General features: G+C 39.6%; 1 protein-coding gene across 1 annotated transcript in view; it reads left to right on the forward strand.

Annotated features, from left to right (window-relative positions):
* Window positions 1-17,100, forward strand: part of pkp3b (plakophilin 3b) — a 31,495-nt gene extending 14,395 nt beyond the window's left edge. The window contains exons 2-13 of the mRNA XM_028014402.1: window positions 1,130-1,218; window positions 3,669-4,261; window positions 4,986-5,109; window positions 5,828-6,032; window positions 6,166-6,325; window positions 8,319-8,427; window positions 10,612-10,776; window positions 10,948-11,121; window positions 12,289-12,442; window positions 12,552-12,747; window positions 13,004-13,091; window positions 14,682-17,100. Coding sequence (XP_027870203.1) covers window positions 1,130-1,218; window positions 3,669-4,261; window positions 4,986-5,109; window positions 5,828-6,032; window positions 6,166-6,325; window positions 8,319-8,427; window positions 10,612-10,776; window positions 10,948-11,121; window positions 12,289-12,442; window positions 12,552-12,747; window positions 13,004-13,091; window positions 14,682-14,723 — 2,099 coding nt within the window. The 3' untranslated portion in view covers window positions 14,724-17,100. The remainder of the gene's footprint in view (window positions 1-1,129; window positions 1,219-3,668; window positions 4,262-4,985; window positions 5,110-5,827; window positions 6,033-6,165; window positions 6,326-8,318; window positions 8,428-10,611; window positions 10,777-10,947; window positions 11,122-12,288; window positions 12,443-12,551; window positions 12,748-13,003; window positions 13,092-14,681) is intronic.
* The last annotated feature ends 611 nt before the right edge of the window (window positions 17,101-17,711 follow it).

Here is a 17,711-nt window from a genome sequence, read left to right on the forward strand (position 1 = left end):
AGATAGTTGCAGTTAACACTGAATGAAACTTAATTAATTGTTCTGTGATAAGAATGTTAAATTATTGCTTCTTTTCCTGATGTCTCACATCTCATATGCGGCACATGTACGCCACTGCTACAAATCCTACAGGAGTGCTACGTTTAAGAATTATTTCATGTTGTTGCAGCGGTACGTACACTCTTTTGAAACAAATACTCCAATTATTTTTGAAATAATAAAATAAACATTTTAGTGTTTAAAAGTCTCTAACAGCAATCCTTTATTGAACTCTTGATCATTTGTAAAAAAGGAAGCATCTGCAGCTGAACAATCCTTCTAACACCAATATGAAAAGCTCAAGTTTTTCTGCTGGACTGAACATCAGTTTTCATTAACTGATTAAAAATGCAGCAAGAGGTGCTGAGTAGGAGATTTTTTTTTCCAGAGAATTTGAACCAGCTGAAGCTAAAACTGCCTCTTGAAGAGTTCTGGGTAGAACTTATCTACAGACAAAGGTGTTCTTTTATCTGAACTGCAAAATGTATATACATTTTTGTTCACTTTTGGCTTAGATACTGCTCTGAGTGTGTTGTTCTTTCAGCAAAAGGACTTTGCTAAAGTCTGTGCTCCAATTAATCAATTATTAAATTATTTCAATAATCGATTTGTTACAATGAATCCGATGAATCGCTTCAACCTTAAATAAATTCGAATAATAATTATTTGGGGTCGCTCCTTAAAGCACCCCAAATTAAAGTTTTACCTTTGCATTGAGTGCCTCTGAAGTATATTAAAATACAATGGCAGAGTAATCGTAATTACATGACTCAAATTATACAATTTAATTACATTATTTCCCGTTACAGCAGATTATTTCCCTTTTCAAAGTACATTGAAAAAAGTGCAAGATCATCAGTCATTTAATTCAGAAATGTAGAAAAAAAGAAGTAAATAATCAGCATCGCTCTGTGGATGTGAGCAGATGGACTCATGTAAATGCAGTTCAGTAGCATCTTGCTTTCTGACAGGATTGGCTGATGGAATCGTTGTAGACAATGCCTCAGTTTTCCTACTGATGTATGATGCTATGTTTTAATGTGACATATTTCAAATAAATAACATGTGTTTTGCTCTTTCCTTTCTGTAGACTACATTCTTCCTGAAGTAAAAAGTCTTCCCCAGGCTCATGGCTTCAGTTCCAGGTCCATGATCGCCACACCCACTCGTCCCATGGCTGTGAGTACGAAGCTTCACATACCAACATGCCACAAACAATAAGTCTACAGGAATATTTATTAATAACAATTCTAAATTATGCATTTAACATGCAACTATTTTAAAATACCTTGAAAGAAATTAAGGTATGAGATTATGTCACACTATGAATACAAACGTGAATGAATTCTTCTGGGATTTAATGTGACACTCCAGCACAAAGTCATGCATAACTGGAAGTAGTTTTTAAGATGCTCTTCATGTCTGTTTGTTCACTAAAATTAAAACTTGATTGTTCGGCTGCAGATGCTTCCTTGGCTACAAATGATCAAGTGTTCACTAAAGGAATGCTGCTATTGAGTATTAGGCAGAAGAAACTTCACTGGAAATAAATTATTTATTTGCATCTTTTAATGTTTTTCTACTGTATTAAAAAGTTTAAATGGCTAAATGAAAAATTTGCGGAATGTTCCTTTGTCCAAATAATCAATTACTAAGAATAAGAATCCAGTCATCTTGTGGTTTATTCAGATGAAACTTTGCAAAACTAACTTGTTGCCATTTTTAAGAGGCTTTTCTCTATCAGCCCTCTCAGACAAATCAAACTTGTTGGGTGTTTTTCTAACAGACGCTCTGAGGTTTAACAGCTGACTGAGTGATGTGAAACAGTCAGCATAGTGATTAGGATTAGGACTGATGTTCAGACTGGAGCTGAATCACACGCAGACATGCGGTCATTCCAGTGCAGTGATGCTGACCAACACAAATCCCTGCAAACCATCAGAAGATAGTACGTTCCCTCAAGCCATAGATTTCCACAGAGTTGTATCTTAACTATTTTCATTTTCTGCACATGCTTTTCCTCCCACACACTTAAAAAAAAAGAACAATGAGCAGGTATTGCGTAGGAGTTTCCTGCTGTTTCCAACAGGGTCAGGAGAAGCATGGAAGCTGCAATCTGCACAGCTGGGAACAAAGACTAAATCTAAACAGGATGCCTGACTACGCCATTAACTGACCCGTCTAACAATACAGATGCCACAGTCAACTTCTTGCTGATCAGCAACCAGTCTGTAATGAAAGCTAACCATGCTGGTGTGTAGTTCACTACTATAAAAACTTGCTGAGTTTTCATCAAAAATATCAATCAATCAAGTTGATTTGTGGAGCAGAAGCAGTTCAAAGTGCTTTACATCATGAAAACACACAACATAAACACATCATGCAGTCAACAATTGTGAAACTAGTAACAGACATTGCATCTTGTTAATTGTTTAAATCATCGATACACATGGAGTATGTTGATCAGTGCTCCATTAATTAATTAATTATGAAATAAAATGAGACATACGGTGCCGTTCAACCCTCAAAGGATTTTCTTTTACATGAAAAACGCTTCTATGGTTCAAAAACAAATAAACAGCTGGGTTTTTATCACCAATTTAAAGGAACTCAGTGATTCAGCAGTTCTGCAGTTTTCTGGAAGTTTGTTACAGTTTTGTGGAGTGTAGAGACTGAATGCTGCTTCTCCATGTTTGGTTCTGGATGCAGACCAAAACCAGAACCAGAAGTCCTGAGAGGTCTGGAAGGTTGATGCAACAACAGCAGATTTATAATTTATTTTGGTTCTAAGCCAGGGGTGGGCAATCCTGGTCCTCGAGGGCCGGTCTCCTGCAACTTTTAGATGTATCTCTACTTCAACACACCTGAGTCAAATAATGAGGTCATTAGCAGGACTCTGGAGAACTTGACTGCACTTAGGAGGTGATTAAACTATTGGATTCAAGTGTGTTGGATCAGGGAGACAGTCAAGAGTTGCAGGACACCGGCCCTCGAGGACCAGGATTGCCCACCCCTGTTCTAAGCTGTTCGGTGATGTCTATTCTCTCAGTGGAAGGACTGTACAACTGGGTGATGTTCTCTATCTTACTGGGTTTAGTCAGAACTCCAGCAGCAGCGTTCTGGATCAGCTGCAGCTGGAGGATTGATGTTTTAGGCAGACCTGAGAAGACACTTTTTCAGGAATCAATGTGAATAACGGTAAACACATGGATGAGTTTCTCTAGATCTTGCTGAGACATCAGTCCATTAATCCTGGAAATGTTCTTCAGGTGATAGAAGGCTGATTTTGTAACTGTATTCATGTGTCTTTGAAGGTTCAGGTCAGAGTTCATCACTACATCCAGGTTTCTGTTATCTAGTTTCCAACTGTAATAACTGAAGCTGTGCATTGAGTCTAGATTGTTCCTCTTTAGGTCCAATTATAATAACTTCAGTTTTATTTCTTTTCTGTTTTAGAAAGTTATGACACATTCACACATTTATCTGCTCAGTGATTGGATGGTTCAGTCACTTGATGACATCATAATATAGAACAGTGTATCTGTGTAGTTTTGATAACAAATCTTATTTCCTGTTCCTGTGAGAAAAGTCTCTTAAGATCTGCTTTTCTCTGACCAACCACCTTGCAGGTGTCTGCAGTGTCGTCTCAGGCCTCTGGGATGTCCAGCAGCTCTCAGGTCAGGCATAAGGAAAGTGCCTCCATCCAGACCAGCTTCCACACCGCTCACATGCAAAGTCGAAGTCATCGCTCCAAGTCCCTGTGCCAGGACGACCACAGAGCGCTACCTATGGCCCGTCCGCTCCACCCAGAGTCTTCCTCTGTGCCCTTCAGCGTTCCTCCACCTGGAAGCTTGAGGCGGTCCCTGAGCGGGGTCCTGGCCCAGGAGAGAGGGCCCTGGCAGGATGAGGAGCTGCCTTACCAGTACACCTATAAAGGTCCGTCTCATCGCATCATCAACAGAATCACCAACAGACAGCAGTACTACCAGCAGCACAGCTCTGCGTTGGGGCCGGAGGCCTGGCTGGGGAACGGCCGGGGCTTCACCAGTGCAGGGGACAGCATGACAGGGCAGTGGCAGCATCATGCCTCCAGGACCAACCACGCCACGGCCCAGTACGCCCAGCTGCACCGGGCCGCCTCGCTGCGCTCTCTGAGGAGCGTCGGCAAGGGAGCAGATATCATGGATGCCGCCTCCATACACAGCAACGATCCTCTGGCAGAGTGAGAACACTTAGTTCATTTTTTATCTGTCTGCTTCTGATTCACGGACAAATGCATCTGTTTATAAAAACTTTCCGCACAAAAGTCTGTCACGTATCAGTCAGAATACTGATCGTATCTGACTGATCAGATGTGATCAGTCAGAACCAGGCCTGGTTCCTGCACAATAACTCTGTCAGACTGAAGTGGCTGAAAAAGGAAACAAAATAGCTCTAAAAAGTCTTAATGATTTGACATGTCCAACACTTGCTCAAAGCACGTCGTCATGACAGCATTTAAATACAAATAAATAAAAATAAACCATAAATGTTGACATGATTTTATATCAACTTTAAGTTCAATCTTACATTCAGTCATGTAGTTTTTCAACACTTTCCCAAGAAGGTTGTTTAGATGATAATAATAAAGACTGAATCTGTGAGGGACAGACAGGGACAGAGGACAGGTCTCCTGTTTGCCTATAGATGTGGAAGAAAATCATTGACTGTAGAGGACATTTAGTACAAAGTGCAAAACATCACAGCCAAGTGAAATATTTACTGTCCCACATTTCTAACCAGATTAACTACATTAGGTCTGCAGAGATCCTCTCTAACTGTCTGAACTGCTGCTGGCTTATTAAAACAGTTTCATATGAAATGAATCTGCATTATTATAGTTTTTTTCTCTTTTGTGTGTGTGTGTGTGTGTGTGTGTGTGTGTGTGTGTGTGTGTGTGTGTGTAGGATGCAGAGCATTGACATGCCCACAGCTGTCAGATATCTTTCCGAATCAAATACTTCTCTGCAAGTTTTGGGAGCTGCTTATATACAACACCAATGTTACCATAGCAACGATGCCAAGAACCAGGTACTTTAAGTTTGATGGTTTGTGGTTATATTTGTTGCCCATTTATGTTTGTCAATGTAACAGGGGCTAACTGGCTATGCAGGCTATATATTCTTGATTTTTATTTGTAAAAACATTTGACAGACATGTAGAAATGTTCTTCCATTTCATTACTTTGTGTTGGTCAAGCCTAATAATGTACGTTAGAGAGTTTAGTTTTAAAATTGTTCAGTGTTCTGATTCTTCTGGAGGTTTCTTAGAAAACATTACAAATGATTTATATTCCAACTAGTTCACACTGAATATATACACAGTTAGCAGAGTGTGGTTCCCTGGGCTAAAGCCCAGTGTGTTCCCTGCACACACAGATTTGTTCCTCATGCAAATAATATTAGACTAGCAGGTAGCTCTAATAATAAGTGGACATGAACTGATAGATGGTCAGACGTCTCTGCATTTTTCCTTAAAAGACACACCCTCACACACACACTGTATGTTTTGTTTTCTTGTTATTCCCAAGAGTCCAGTTTTCCCAAAAACTGCTGCATAAACATTAGATTACTCTGAGAGTGTTATTGTTACTCTGTGGACTTAATCAGAATTAGAACAAAAGGTAAAATATTTTTTTCTCATAGGTTTGTGTACAGGAGGGGATGTCAGTCATTTCCAAACTCAAAGCTTAGTTTTGATAGATTTGATAAAAGCGCAAAGTGTGTAAGAGGTTCTCTGTGTGTCCGAGGTCCGCGCTCTGGGTGGTGTTCCGGCACTGGTGCAGCTTTTCTCCAGTGACCATTTAGAGGTGCAGCGCTACGCTACAGCAGCTACACGTAATCTCATATATGAGAATGCTGACAACAAGGCCGCCTTGATAGAGGCAGGAGGTCTGATGGCTCTGGTCAACGTCCTGAGCCAACACGACGAGGAGCTGTGGAAGACCATTACAGGTAGGAATGTAACGTCCCAACATCGGAGGAAGCTTGTTATGTGAGCAAATATGCACCACAGTATAAGTCTGTGTTAAAAAAAGAAATGTATGTGTGTGTGTGTCACTAGTCATTCCGGTCTTTTCTGTGTTAGGTGTCCTTTGGAATCTGTCCTCCAGAGACAACCTGAAGGACAGGCTGGCTGTGGAAGCGCTGCCACTTCTAACTGAGAAAATTCTGGTTCCACTTTGCAAGAGCATCCCTCTGAACCCGTCTGAGAGAGAGATCTTCAACAATACCACTGGCTGCCTCAGGTGAGAACCGGACCAAGACCCCCGGTTAAACTGGAGCGACATGACAGACAAGCACAAAGTGACTGACAGGAAGCTGGTGATGTTGCAGGTTCAACCGGACAGCAGGAGTCTGAAACACAGAGTCTGCAGCCCAGTGTTAACAACAAAAACTCTGCTAATATTAGCACATATTAATTCCAGAGCAAAATCTCCCCTCCTGTTAATCTCCTAAGTGATAAAAAAAAGTGTTGAGTGAAGATATGAACCAGGATAAAATGAAAATGTACAACAGATTAATCAAATTAATGATACAAAATAATCCACTACTTTATTATCTCTCTGTTAGCTACCTTTGAGCTTTTTTACGATTTTTTTTTTGTCTTTTCGACTTTAAGCTGCATATCTAAACCACGAGATCATCCGGGGCCCAGCAGCCAGCAGGGCGAGTGTCTAATTCCAACTACTGTAGAAATCCAAAATAATTGTTCTGTGTGTGGGGGGTGTGTGTGTGCGTGTGTGTGTGTGTTTTGTCACACTCACCATTTTTAGAGTTGATGGATTTCTTTTAGCTGTTGTGTCAAATAAGAAAAGGAGTGGAAATACCTAAACTACTCTTATGTAAGCTATTATTTTGACTTCTTCATTTACGTCTGCACACTGCCTCAAACATGAAATAAGTCCTTGTTTGCTAATTCTACTGGGAATTTTCACTAGAAATGTTGTTACTTTGAAAATGATAAACCACAAAGATTTGTTAAGGTTTTTTTTTTTTTTTTTACTGGAACAAAAAACATGTTAAAAACTAAATTTCAGTTAATCAATCACATTTTAGTGTGGCATCTCTCCAGATGGCAATGGTAGCTCAGGAGGTGGAGGAGAGCGACGTTTTCACAGATTATCTTCCTCATAACAAACTGTCAAAACATTTTAACAAATATGTAAAAAACATATTCTTTATAAAAGTTACATACTGCAGCTTTAAAGTGTCAGATTTATATAACTTTAAATATTAATCCATTCATAGATGGAATTGCTCTCTGCCTGCATCCTCTGTTTTGCTTTTACAAAGCAGTCACTGAGACAGCGCCACCTTTCTGCAGACAGCTTCCTCAGTGGAGGAGTTTTTAGTCATTTGGCGGTTTTTATAATTATTTAGTAACTAACCGTACAAATGCACATAATTCATCACCATGTCAGATTCATGTTGCCTGCGGATACAAAAAGCAGGTCATGGAAGAGCACTAGTTGAAGCTAAATGTCAATATTACTGTCTGAGCACAGTTCTGCATAAAACCCGCCCACAAACTTCTGACCAAACACAGTCGCCTCTCAGAGCTCTGTACAGAGGGAACAGAACCTCAGCCAGGCTGCAGCCTGCTTCATATATTTGCTGCAAGTCAATAACTTGATGGAATCTGCTGGGTTTCCTTAGACAGAATTTTTTTTAACTACTTTGAATAACTAATTGCGTACACTTTACTGTTTGATAACTAAGATCAATTAGAATGTATGGATGTGATTGAATTATAATGATTGTTTTTTTGTAAAGAGAGGGCTTTTGTTGTGAATTGGCATCATATAAATAAACTGAATGGAATTAAATTTAATATTTGCTGTATTCCCAAAGTGATCAATGTTCATTTTACAAAGCTTGCACACGGTGGAGCTCCTGTCAGGCTCGTTCTTCCCAGGTATCGATAAAAAACCAAAATGAGTCCAAATGTTTGCCGTTTGAATCTCTCTTTGATTTTTGTAATTTCCTCTGATGCAAGTCACCACATTCTGATGTCACTGCGCATTTTAAATCAACAATAGATAATCTCATGTGAATTGATTTTTTTGGCCCACCTCTAGGTATTAGACATACCTTTATGCTTAGAAAATTGAGTCCAGAACTGAGATAAAACAGGTTGAATTTTATAATAACCAGATCATAGTCACCTCTGCAGTGACATGTTTCCTGCCGGGTATAAATGTGTCTGTTTGTGTGTTTACCTCATGTCTGTATGTTTAGGAACTTGAGCTCAGTAAATGAGAGAACGAGACGGAAGATGAGAAGCATGCAGGGTCTGGTGGACTCTCTGGTGTGCTACATTCAGCTGGAGGAAAGCGGAGATGATAAGGTAACCCTGATCTCACTAACACGCTGTAAATAATGCAGTAGTACACACAAAGAGGTCTGATTTCAGAACCACTGGACATCGTTACTGCAGACTGACTAAAATACCAGCAGCTCTGAGCAGATAAAAACCCAACAGACATAGAATGATGGCCTCTGATAGGCCTGATTATTAACAAAGATGGTGTCATTACAGAGGCGGTGGCCATTATTTGAGATTCTACTGGTTTTCACTAACCCAGTGGTAGTAATTCCGCCAGTCTTGGCCAGGTTTTTCTTGCACAAGAGATTTTTAATCTTAATGAAATATTTCTGGCTAATAATAATAATAATACTATGATGTATTAGAATCGGGCCACAGACCAATGAACATAGCCGGGTAAATTATTTCTTACAAGGTCTGTCAGTTACCATGGAACCAGGATGCATGGCTCCTAGCGCCACACATTTTGCATCCTATTAAGGAAATAGAATTAAAAAAATGGAAGACGTGTTAAGATTTAACCTACATTTAAAGGAAAAATTCATGAACCGCTGACAATTTATCTGTTTTCATCATGTGACTTCTAATTCATGGAGAGTGTGTCCTCTTTAGGCATAGGGGGCGCTGCGCTCTCTGTGTCAAAAGTCAGAATCTTATAAACATATTTTCACCTGCATATCACTGAGATTGACTGGTTTGATGGGTTTTTCAGAATAACACAACAGAAAACGTTTGATTGTATTGCACTTTCTTACGCTTGTTTCCCTTTGCAGGGCACACATCCTCCAGGCTGTGTGTTTAGGCTCAGCTCCATCATGACTTTCCCACCTCATTACATTGTGTTCCTCCTACTCTGAGTCAGAGTATGGGGAATGCACTGGTCCTTGTATGCTACTGTGTGGGCTGACCATGACTCTTAATTTGTGTCACTAAGTTGAACCTTAGTCACACCATAAACACACACCTCCAAGTTATTTTTTCATTGATCTTTTGGTTATAACTACGGCAAGCACAAAAGGACAATAAGCATAGAGAGTTTTTGAACCCTGACCCCACCCTGCATGTTTTAGATGTTTCCCTGCTTCAAGCACACATGAGTTCAATTTGTTATAATTATCAGGCTTTTGTTGAACTGCAGTCACCTGAATCAGGCTCTCAAACCAGGAAACATCTGAAACATGCAGTGCAGTGTGCCTCAAGGACCAGGGCTGGGAAACGCTGATATAGAGCAACACCACCCTCATCTGAAAGTGATTGAGAACAAATGGGAAAAAAATAGAGACTCACACATGATAATAATAACCCACCTTTGATGTTGTTCTGCTCTGGAAGGTGAATGACAAAGATCTTGACAAAGAATGTGTTGATATTTTTGCTTATTTTGGGGGCTTTTTTTATTGCAACATATTAGAGTTGTGTGGTTGTTTTTTAGAGTTGATTTAGTGTTTTAAAACTGTGTTGAGCATTTATGTCCTTAGAGTCAATAAAAAAATATTGCTTTGCTTTCATCAAATCAGTGAATTTGACAATAAATAAAATATTTGTCTTGGTCTCTTGGTGCACGTCTCACTGAAGACTTGCTAATGGATCTGATCTGATGTGAAGGGGCCAGAAAAGGGAGTAAAGACCTGCAGCCAAGGAACCAGGAACGAGAGTTGAACTCAGGACGACAGTCTCAGGGTTTCTAGCCTCTGTCTATAGCCACTGCTTCATGTGACTCCTCATAACACAATAAACACGTGTTTATAAACACGTGTTTATTGTTGGTAAATTAGAAGTTATGTGTCATTGTGGTTTTAATTCACAGTGATCCTACTGTAATTTCTGGAGTTTTTCCTATTTTCTCATCCCTTTCAGAAACTAATGGTTCCTGTTTATGGAAAAGCTCTCGGTTATTCCAACACAACTCATATCTGTGGTGTTTTACTTTCCTCATTTCTAAAAGTGGTTCCATATATCAGCTGAAACATCTGATGTCACTTTAAATATCAACTACTGTGTCACTTAGTGCATGTATGTTGCTCTAGAGCCTCTACATATAGATCCTTTAGTCTCAAAAAGCCATGTGTTCCACAGCTTCAAATAAAAAGAAGTTGCGCATAAAATAATTATGCTTTGAAGTCAAAGCATTATATGAACATTACTAAAAATTTAAAAAGCAGTGGTCTAGTCTAAAGTTGAATCTTATGTTTCCTTCCTGTTTAGGGTTTGGAAAACTCCTTGTGTGTGATGAGGAATCTGTCGTACCAGCTGTACGCAGAGCTTCCTCCGTCAGTCTGCCTCCACCTGGAGGGTCCATCCAGAGCTTCAGCCTCCAGAACTGATGAGATGATTGGCTGCTTCACTGTGCAGAGCAAAAAGAACACTGAGGTGAGGTCCTTGTCACCAGATGCTAACACTTCTAAGATTTTTACAGAGGGGCATTTCTTGCCCACTCAGGGTATGAGGACCAGGGCAGAGTGGTTCCAACGGGCCCACTGGCAATCGTGTGCTCTGTGGATGAAGATTGTCCAAAGTGACTTAATGAAGCGTTCTTTACAGCTTCAACACAGGAATCCAATTCCAAGACTGTCACACCCCAAGGACTCTGAGTGGCTGTGGCACCCGAAGGGCGTGGCCCTCTACAAGCAGGTCCTGCAGAACAGTGAAGGCAGCTCAGCTGCAGTGGAAGCTGCTGTTGGAGCCCTGCAGAACATCACATCTGGAGAAGGACGGGTAGGCTCACAATGACAAACAACAATTCTATTCACTTTATGTCTATAGCGCCAATTCACAGCAAATGTCGTCTGTAGGAGCTTTAGAAAAAAATGCCATTTCAATTCAATCACACACAGATTCCGACTGATGCTGGTTGTCAAGCAGCACATTTGGCTCAGCTAATTATTTAAATTAGTTTAATGAGTTTTCTAACTAAGAATGCATCAAGTCATTAGCTGCTATTCCATTAGCTATAAAATTGCGCAAAGTGACATCACAAATATTCAGTAAATTCTCTTAATGGAAACAGCAAATTTGAAAAAAAAAAAAAAAGAAAAGAAATTGCGATAGAATGAGGTGGTTTTTCAGCCATATCCAAAAAAATTTATTTGACAAAAATCTATTGATGCTTTCTTCGCAGTACTTGAGTCACATGATCAATAGCTGGATGCTACTGGTAAAAATGACGAAGAAGATGACAGGAAGTAGTGGGAGGACGACTTATTGTTTTTTCAGATAATCTTCAGCTGGCTCCACCAGAGCTCTCACAGCATCACAATTCATTAATAGTTGTTATTCCAACATGTTGAATCCATAAAATCACTGACTACATTTTCCCAAAATGCCACATATGTAGCTGCTCCCAAGTAGGCGGGGCTTGTCATGCCAACACCTGAAAAAGATGCCAATGTCTCCTCTGATTGGCTGATTGATAAGTTTAAGCACCATGACTGAATTATGAATGTGTCTCATGTAACAGTTTACATCTGTTGCCATGATTTATAATATCTTATTGTGGGAAAAAGTTCAGTCATGTGGTTTTAATTAAATTTCTTGCTTAGTGGAAACTCTGCAGTTGTGAAATTGTGTTTTTTTGACATCAGCTGAATATAGACAAAGATTTACACATTTGTAATGGAAACAACTACTGACTTGCAGCATTCGCTCCTCCTGGACGCAGCAGCAGCAGACAAGTCCTTGACTTTACAGCAGTCCTTCATACCAAGTGTCCAAATAAAGGACATGTGAACATTTATATCCCAAAATAATCTCACTTAAATATTTACTTCTTGAACTGGTTTGATGCTTTTCATATAAAATGTCTTTGGAGGAGAAATGAAGCATAAATGGAGCAGGTTGGAGGAGTGAAGTGTTGTGTGTGTGGATGTGTGTGTGTGTTGTCAGTGGCCAGCGGTGCTGTGCGGCGTGGTGAGTGAGCAGGAGAGGATGGTCCCCATGCTGCTGGATCTGCTGGACAGCAGCAGTGAGATGTTCCTCAGGCCGCTGACCGGACTCCTCAGGAACCTGACCAGGCACGCTGCAGATAAAGGCCACATGGGTGAGGGGCCGGCAATGAGAAATGACACTCCATCAAAAAAGCATCTTTATGTTGCATATCATTTCTCGAAATAAACATAAAACTCCTTGACTGGCTCTTCTGTTGGCAGCTAAGATCATGGTGAGCGCTCTGGTGTCCAGGCTGCCTGCTGACGGCCTGGAGAAGACCCCGTCCAGTGAGGTGGTGGTCAACATGTGCGGGGCCCTGAACCACCTGGTCACCTGCAGTTCTTTAGCTGCCCGTGATATCGCCTACTTCAATGGTCTTCCTAAGCTGATGGGCATAAAAACGTCACATGATAACAGGTAGGACTGACAGCTGCTGCAGATCAAGGTCAAAGGTCAGTTGTAGTTAATTCCTCCAATTCTAACAGGATCTTTCCTCATCGGCTGCGTCTGTTTCCTGTTTATAAGCTGCTGCTCATCGTACGGCCACTGACCCCACAGAGAGCTATCTTAATAGAATTTATCATGTCATTTCTAAATGTTTACTGCTGACGGTCTGACCTGTGTGTCCCCCTCCTCACTGCCTCACTGGGACCCGCCTGCCGTCTCTGTTTAGCTCTGGGAGTCTCCGGGCTGCCAGGGCGGCCTCCACCGTGCTCTGCAACATGTTCCAGTACAACAAGCTGCACAAAGATTACAAACTGGTGAGTCCAACATCAGCCCTGTTTGGGGAGTACAGTGTTGACTCAGCTCAGTTGTGAAAATTACTCCAGTTTGTCCTGTTTCAGCTATAAGCAAAAGCAGAAGGAGTTTAATCTGGTCTACTAAAAAGTTAGTGTCTTGACGGTTTGGGTGGAGTGGCAGCCACAGATTTTCCACCCCGTCATTAAGACACTCATTGGAGGTAGAAAGCACCAATAAAAGTTGCAGTTCTAAGCTGACTCAGTGTAACAGTCCATCAGGTTTAGTTAGTTCACCGCTTTATATTCCTGACTCACTACAGTATAAATTGTTTTTTTTTTCAGTTTTATCACAGTTTTTTCTAGTGTTTTTCTGATCTACTACTGATATAATCTTATCAATTTATCAGTTTTATTTGTATATTTACTTTTTTCAGTCTGAAGTGAAACAAATTTTGGGAAAAATGTTTCTGTGTCTTTTCATCTTAATGTTTGGTTAAAGTGTAATTATGTTTGTTTGTGTATAATTCTATGTTTTTTATTCTTTTTTGATGGAGTGGTTTGGGTGGGAATTAGTTTAATTTAGTCAGTGAAGCACTTTGTTATCAGGCAGATGAGTTTGTGTTTCTCTTGTCTGACATAGTTTTTCTCTGCTGCTGCATTATTGGAGCTGAACTTCAGGCCAAACTGAGCTGATGTGTGTGTGTGTGTGTGTGTGTGTGTGTGTGTGTGTGTGTGTGTGTGTGTGTGTGTGTGGGCGTTGGCCAGTTGCTTCCACCAGATGGTTTTCTGCTTCATGTCTGCTCATATCGGTTTCTCTTGTTTTCTGCTTGACCTCAGCTTCCTATTGGTCCATCTAGTTCCTCCCTTCTCTTGTTGTTAAGGCTTCTGGACACTGCAATGCACTAGCAAACATTTCTGTGGACTATTTGGTTACTAAATGGTTACTTTTGTTCTGGCAAATGTCTGATTGGCTCAAGTTGGAGATCAGGATTGAGCCATCTCAGCTGAAAACAGGACATTCCCCAGTTTTTTTTTTCTAAAATCAGGAGATTTATGAACAAAATACAAATATCCTTCATAATCATCCCTAATTTCAACATTCCTGTTATGATGTCCCAGCAGTATTTGTGTGCTTTAGACTCAGCAGGAGTAGAGAATCCATCTCAGGGTCAGCTGACGGCCAGTAATCAGAGCTTACTGGCAGTCAGTAAGCTCTGATTTTCTCCTGTATAATCAGCCCACCAACAAACTAACACACAATCGCTCCAAACTGAACTTTACACAGCAAACAAAACCTACATGAGCTGAGCTGAATGCTCCCTCATGTGGCTTCTGACTCACATAAACAAAACGATTTAAAGGCTGGATGTAAAATGACTCCATTCCAACCATGATGTGGAATCTGTTGGATAACTGGTGGATTTTCTGGATGGTGAAATAATGTTTTTTTTTTTAGTTTTATCTTCTTTCATTGGTGTTGTTGTTTATATAACAGCCTGAGTGTTCAGCAAACATTTGGTAACAGTAATCTCTGCAACATTTAGGAGGAACTCTGTGGCTCCATCAGATTTATTATTTTAAGCATTTGCTTTATTTCTTTGTGTTCAACAGAGAGGATTTACCCGACAGAACTTCGTCGATACCAGCTTCTAGTCTCTGTTTCCTCCCAGTGTGAATTCTGCAGTGAAGAGAAGGAGGCGAACGGACCGACCAGAACCAAACACAGGAGCTGTTATTCCTCCGTTTGGAACCGTTTGACTGATTTATGCCTGTGTTGTGTTTTTCACAGTAACACGAAGCTGGTTATTTTTAGACTGATTCTGACATGACATATGGTTAACCCCTGACAGAATAGATTCAGACTTAATGTTGTTAAAACATACAGACTGCAGCGATCTGTTAGTGTGTATCAAGTTTCCCTTTTAACTGTTGGTGTTGCACACACACTATAATCCTAATTCTGATTAATCTCATTTCTGAAATGTTTCTTATTGTTGAAGCGACTGAAAGCTTTACACATCGTCACACTTCTCTTTGGAAGCTGAAGTTCTGCTCAAGCTCCCATCAGAGAAGAAGAAACCTGCTAGATGCAGTAGTTTTTAAAAGGTTTATCGAGACTATTTATGAATATTTTGCCCCTTTTTGAGGAGTACATTTTTGTCTTTTTTGAAGTATGATAACAAAAATCTGCAGCTGGATTTGGCATGTATGTAGTTAGATATGTTTAAATTGGATATTTAACATGGAATTGCTCCAGAACTCTGATGACTTGTATGTGTTGAACACTTTATTTAGTGTCTCTCAGTCCATCCTGCACATTCTGTTTTTACCGGTTTGGGTAAAAACACACACCAATACACACCCACACACACATGCTGTTTTTCTACAAAGCAGTTCATGTAGTAATTCTAATATCTGAATTAAGTTGTGAGTTACAGACACAAACGTTCTTATGTAAGAGAAAATGTGCTTAAAGTGTAAAATACAGTAGTTATGTGATTCCAAAGCAAAGCTGTGTAAAACTTCATACTTGCACTGTTTCCTCATAGCAGTGTGGAAAAATGAGGTAAGAGCCAATGAGGTTCCTCCCTTTGGATTCCCGTCTCATAGAAGAATGCTGAGGAGACGTAACATCCTTCAGACCGTCATGTCATTCTCAGTCTCACCTCTGAGGGTCACGGTTTAATTTAGTTTGGGATTTTAGCTCCTGATGTCAGGATAATATAGATAATATAAATGAATAACGTTTTTAATGAAACATATTGAAGTTAACAATCATGGTTAGACCAGTGCTTCTCAAAGGTTTTAATAACAAAATGAAGTTCCACCAAGTTGACAGAAATTCTTAAACACAACGGAACTTGGACTATTTTCAGTTTTTTTGTGTTTTGTCATTACAAACTTAACAAACTACACGATTGGTTCATGGAGTCAGTGTATTTATAGATTCTGTTTTTCCTCATAAGTGGAAGTTTTGAAGTTTTACAGTTAAAAAGTGCATTAACAGAAAAGAGGTTTCTAATTCTGACCTCAAGATCCAACATGGCTGCCTTGTATAAAACCTACTAATATCTGCAGAAAAAAGAAATGTTTATTTGTGTTATGATGCCCCCTTTTGTGAATATGTTACTAAAGTTTGAAAGTACAAATCACATAGAAATGTTAGCTACTAATGATCCTGTTACTCAGCATTTTTAGAAAACTCGTTCCCAAGAAAGCCCTGGGCTCGTTGTTGGTAAGGAAGTCTACAAAGTAACAGTAACTGGCTTTCCATTTGGGTTTTGGACTCTGTGATGGTTGGTGCTTGTTAGCTCTACATTACAGTTCATGTGCTTGCATTTACTACACTTCCTCTGAGTCATGTAGTACTGCCCTGTGGGCTTAGATTACAGGGACAACTGATCAGTTCTGATCAATAGTTACATTACAGACACCAATATTCCAGTAAAAGCTACTACTCCAGAGTAAGAATGAAAAAGTCAATCCACAAGCAGAAAGAAACAGCTGCAGGCTCTGATTTGGAAACATTGAAATGAATCGCTACTGTACATGTAACTGATAGTAAAAACAAGTTTCACTTTAAGTATTCAGTGTTTTTAGGTAGTTCTGTCTAACATTAAATCTGTTGACGCTTCCAACTTCTATGTAACTTTGTCACAATTCAAACTTTTTGTGTTATCACTAATAATACAGCAAAGAAACGCGTGAATGTGTCGCTACCTGTACTATGAGTGAGTGGTTCATTTTTCATACAACTCTGTCTGTGCTGAATAAACAAGCTGAAAAGTAGAATAACACAAAGTGCCTTTAAATAGTTGAATTATTAATCCTGTTTGACATCAACTCACCTGATATGATTGTAGCTGTTTTCTGTCACCTGTTCAGGACGTCAGCTGTTCCTGTTAAACTGGTTTGATCATGTAGCAATTTTCAATGTAATAAAGTTTAGAAACAGTAAAAAAAAAAAAAAAATTTTATCTACATTTGAAATAATTAGAATAATAATTTTAATAAAGTCTGAGGAATTGTTTATGGGCTTTTTACTGCTTTTATCTGTGTTGTTTGAATAGAGGTGGCTTACTAATTTATCTGAGTTTTATTTTTGTTTGAAACCCATTTGACCTGCTTACTCTTAAACCTCTGCACATGCATTTTTTTTGTTTTCAGTACCAGAAACTCCCAGTAAATATGTTTTTTTGTGAATATTAGAAAAAACAACAACAAAAGAATTTCCTTAAAACGGCAGAAACCTGTTCTTCTTTTCAAAAACAAATCAATGCTCTTCCAAGATAATATATAAGGGAATCAAATGGAAAAAGGAGAACAGAGGCTTTATGAGAAGTTTTTAAATCTTAATGCAAGCCTTAGTTGAATTCCTTTCCACTCTCATCATAGCATCAGACTCCTGTTGTCCAGGAGGATCCGCTGACCCTTGGATGATCCACATGATGCTCAGAGACTCACTGACCTCAAGGAGGGACTGAATCATGAGCAGCATTCTGAGGAGACCCCGGCTGCCCACAGCCTTCAGCATCTACAGTAAACTGGAGTAGCTTGATTTGCAACATTTAATTTCCCTTTGATATTTTTTAAGTATCTTTAAATTGAATTGAATTTGAAAAGCAACAATTATTGGAGAGC

The sequence above is a fragment of the Xiphophorus couchianus genome, chromosome 4, assembly GCF_001444195.1.
Source record: "Xiphophorus couchianus chromosome 4, X_couchianus-1.0, whole genome shotgun sequence".
Classification (NCBI taxonomy): Eukaryota; Metazoa; Chordata; class Actinopteri; order Cyprinodontiformes; family Poeciliidae; genus Xiphophorus; species Xiphophorus couchianus.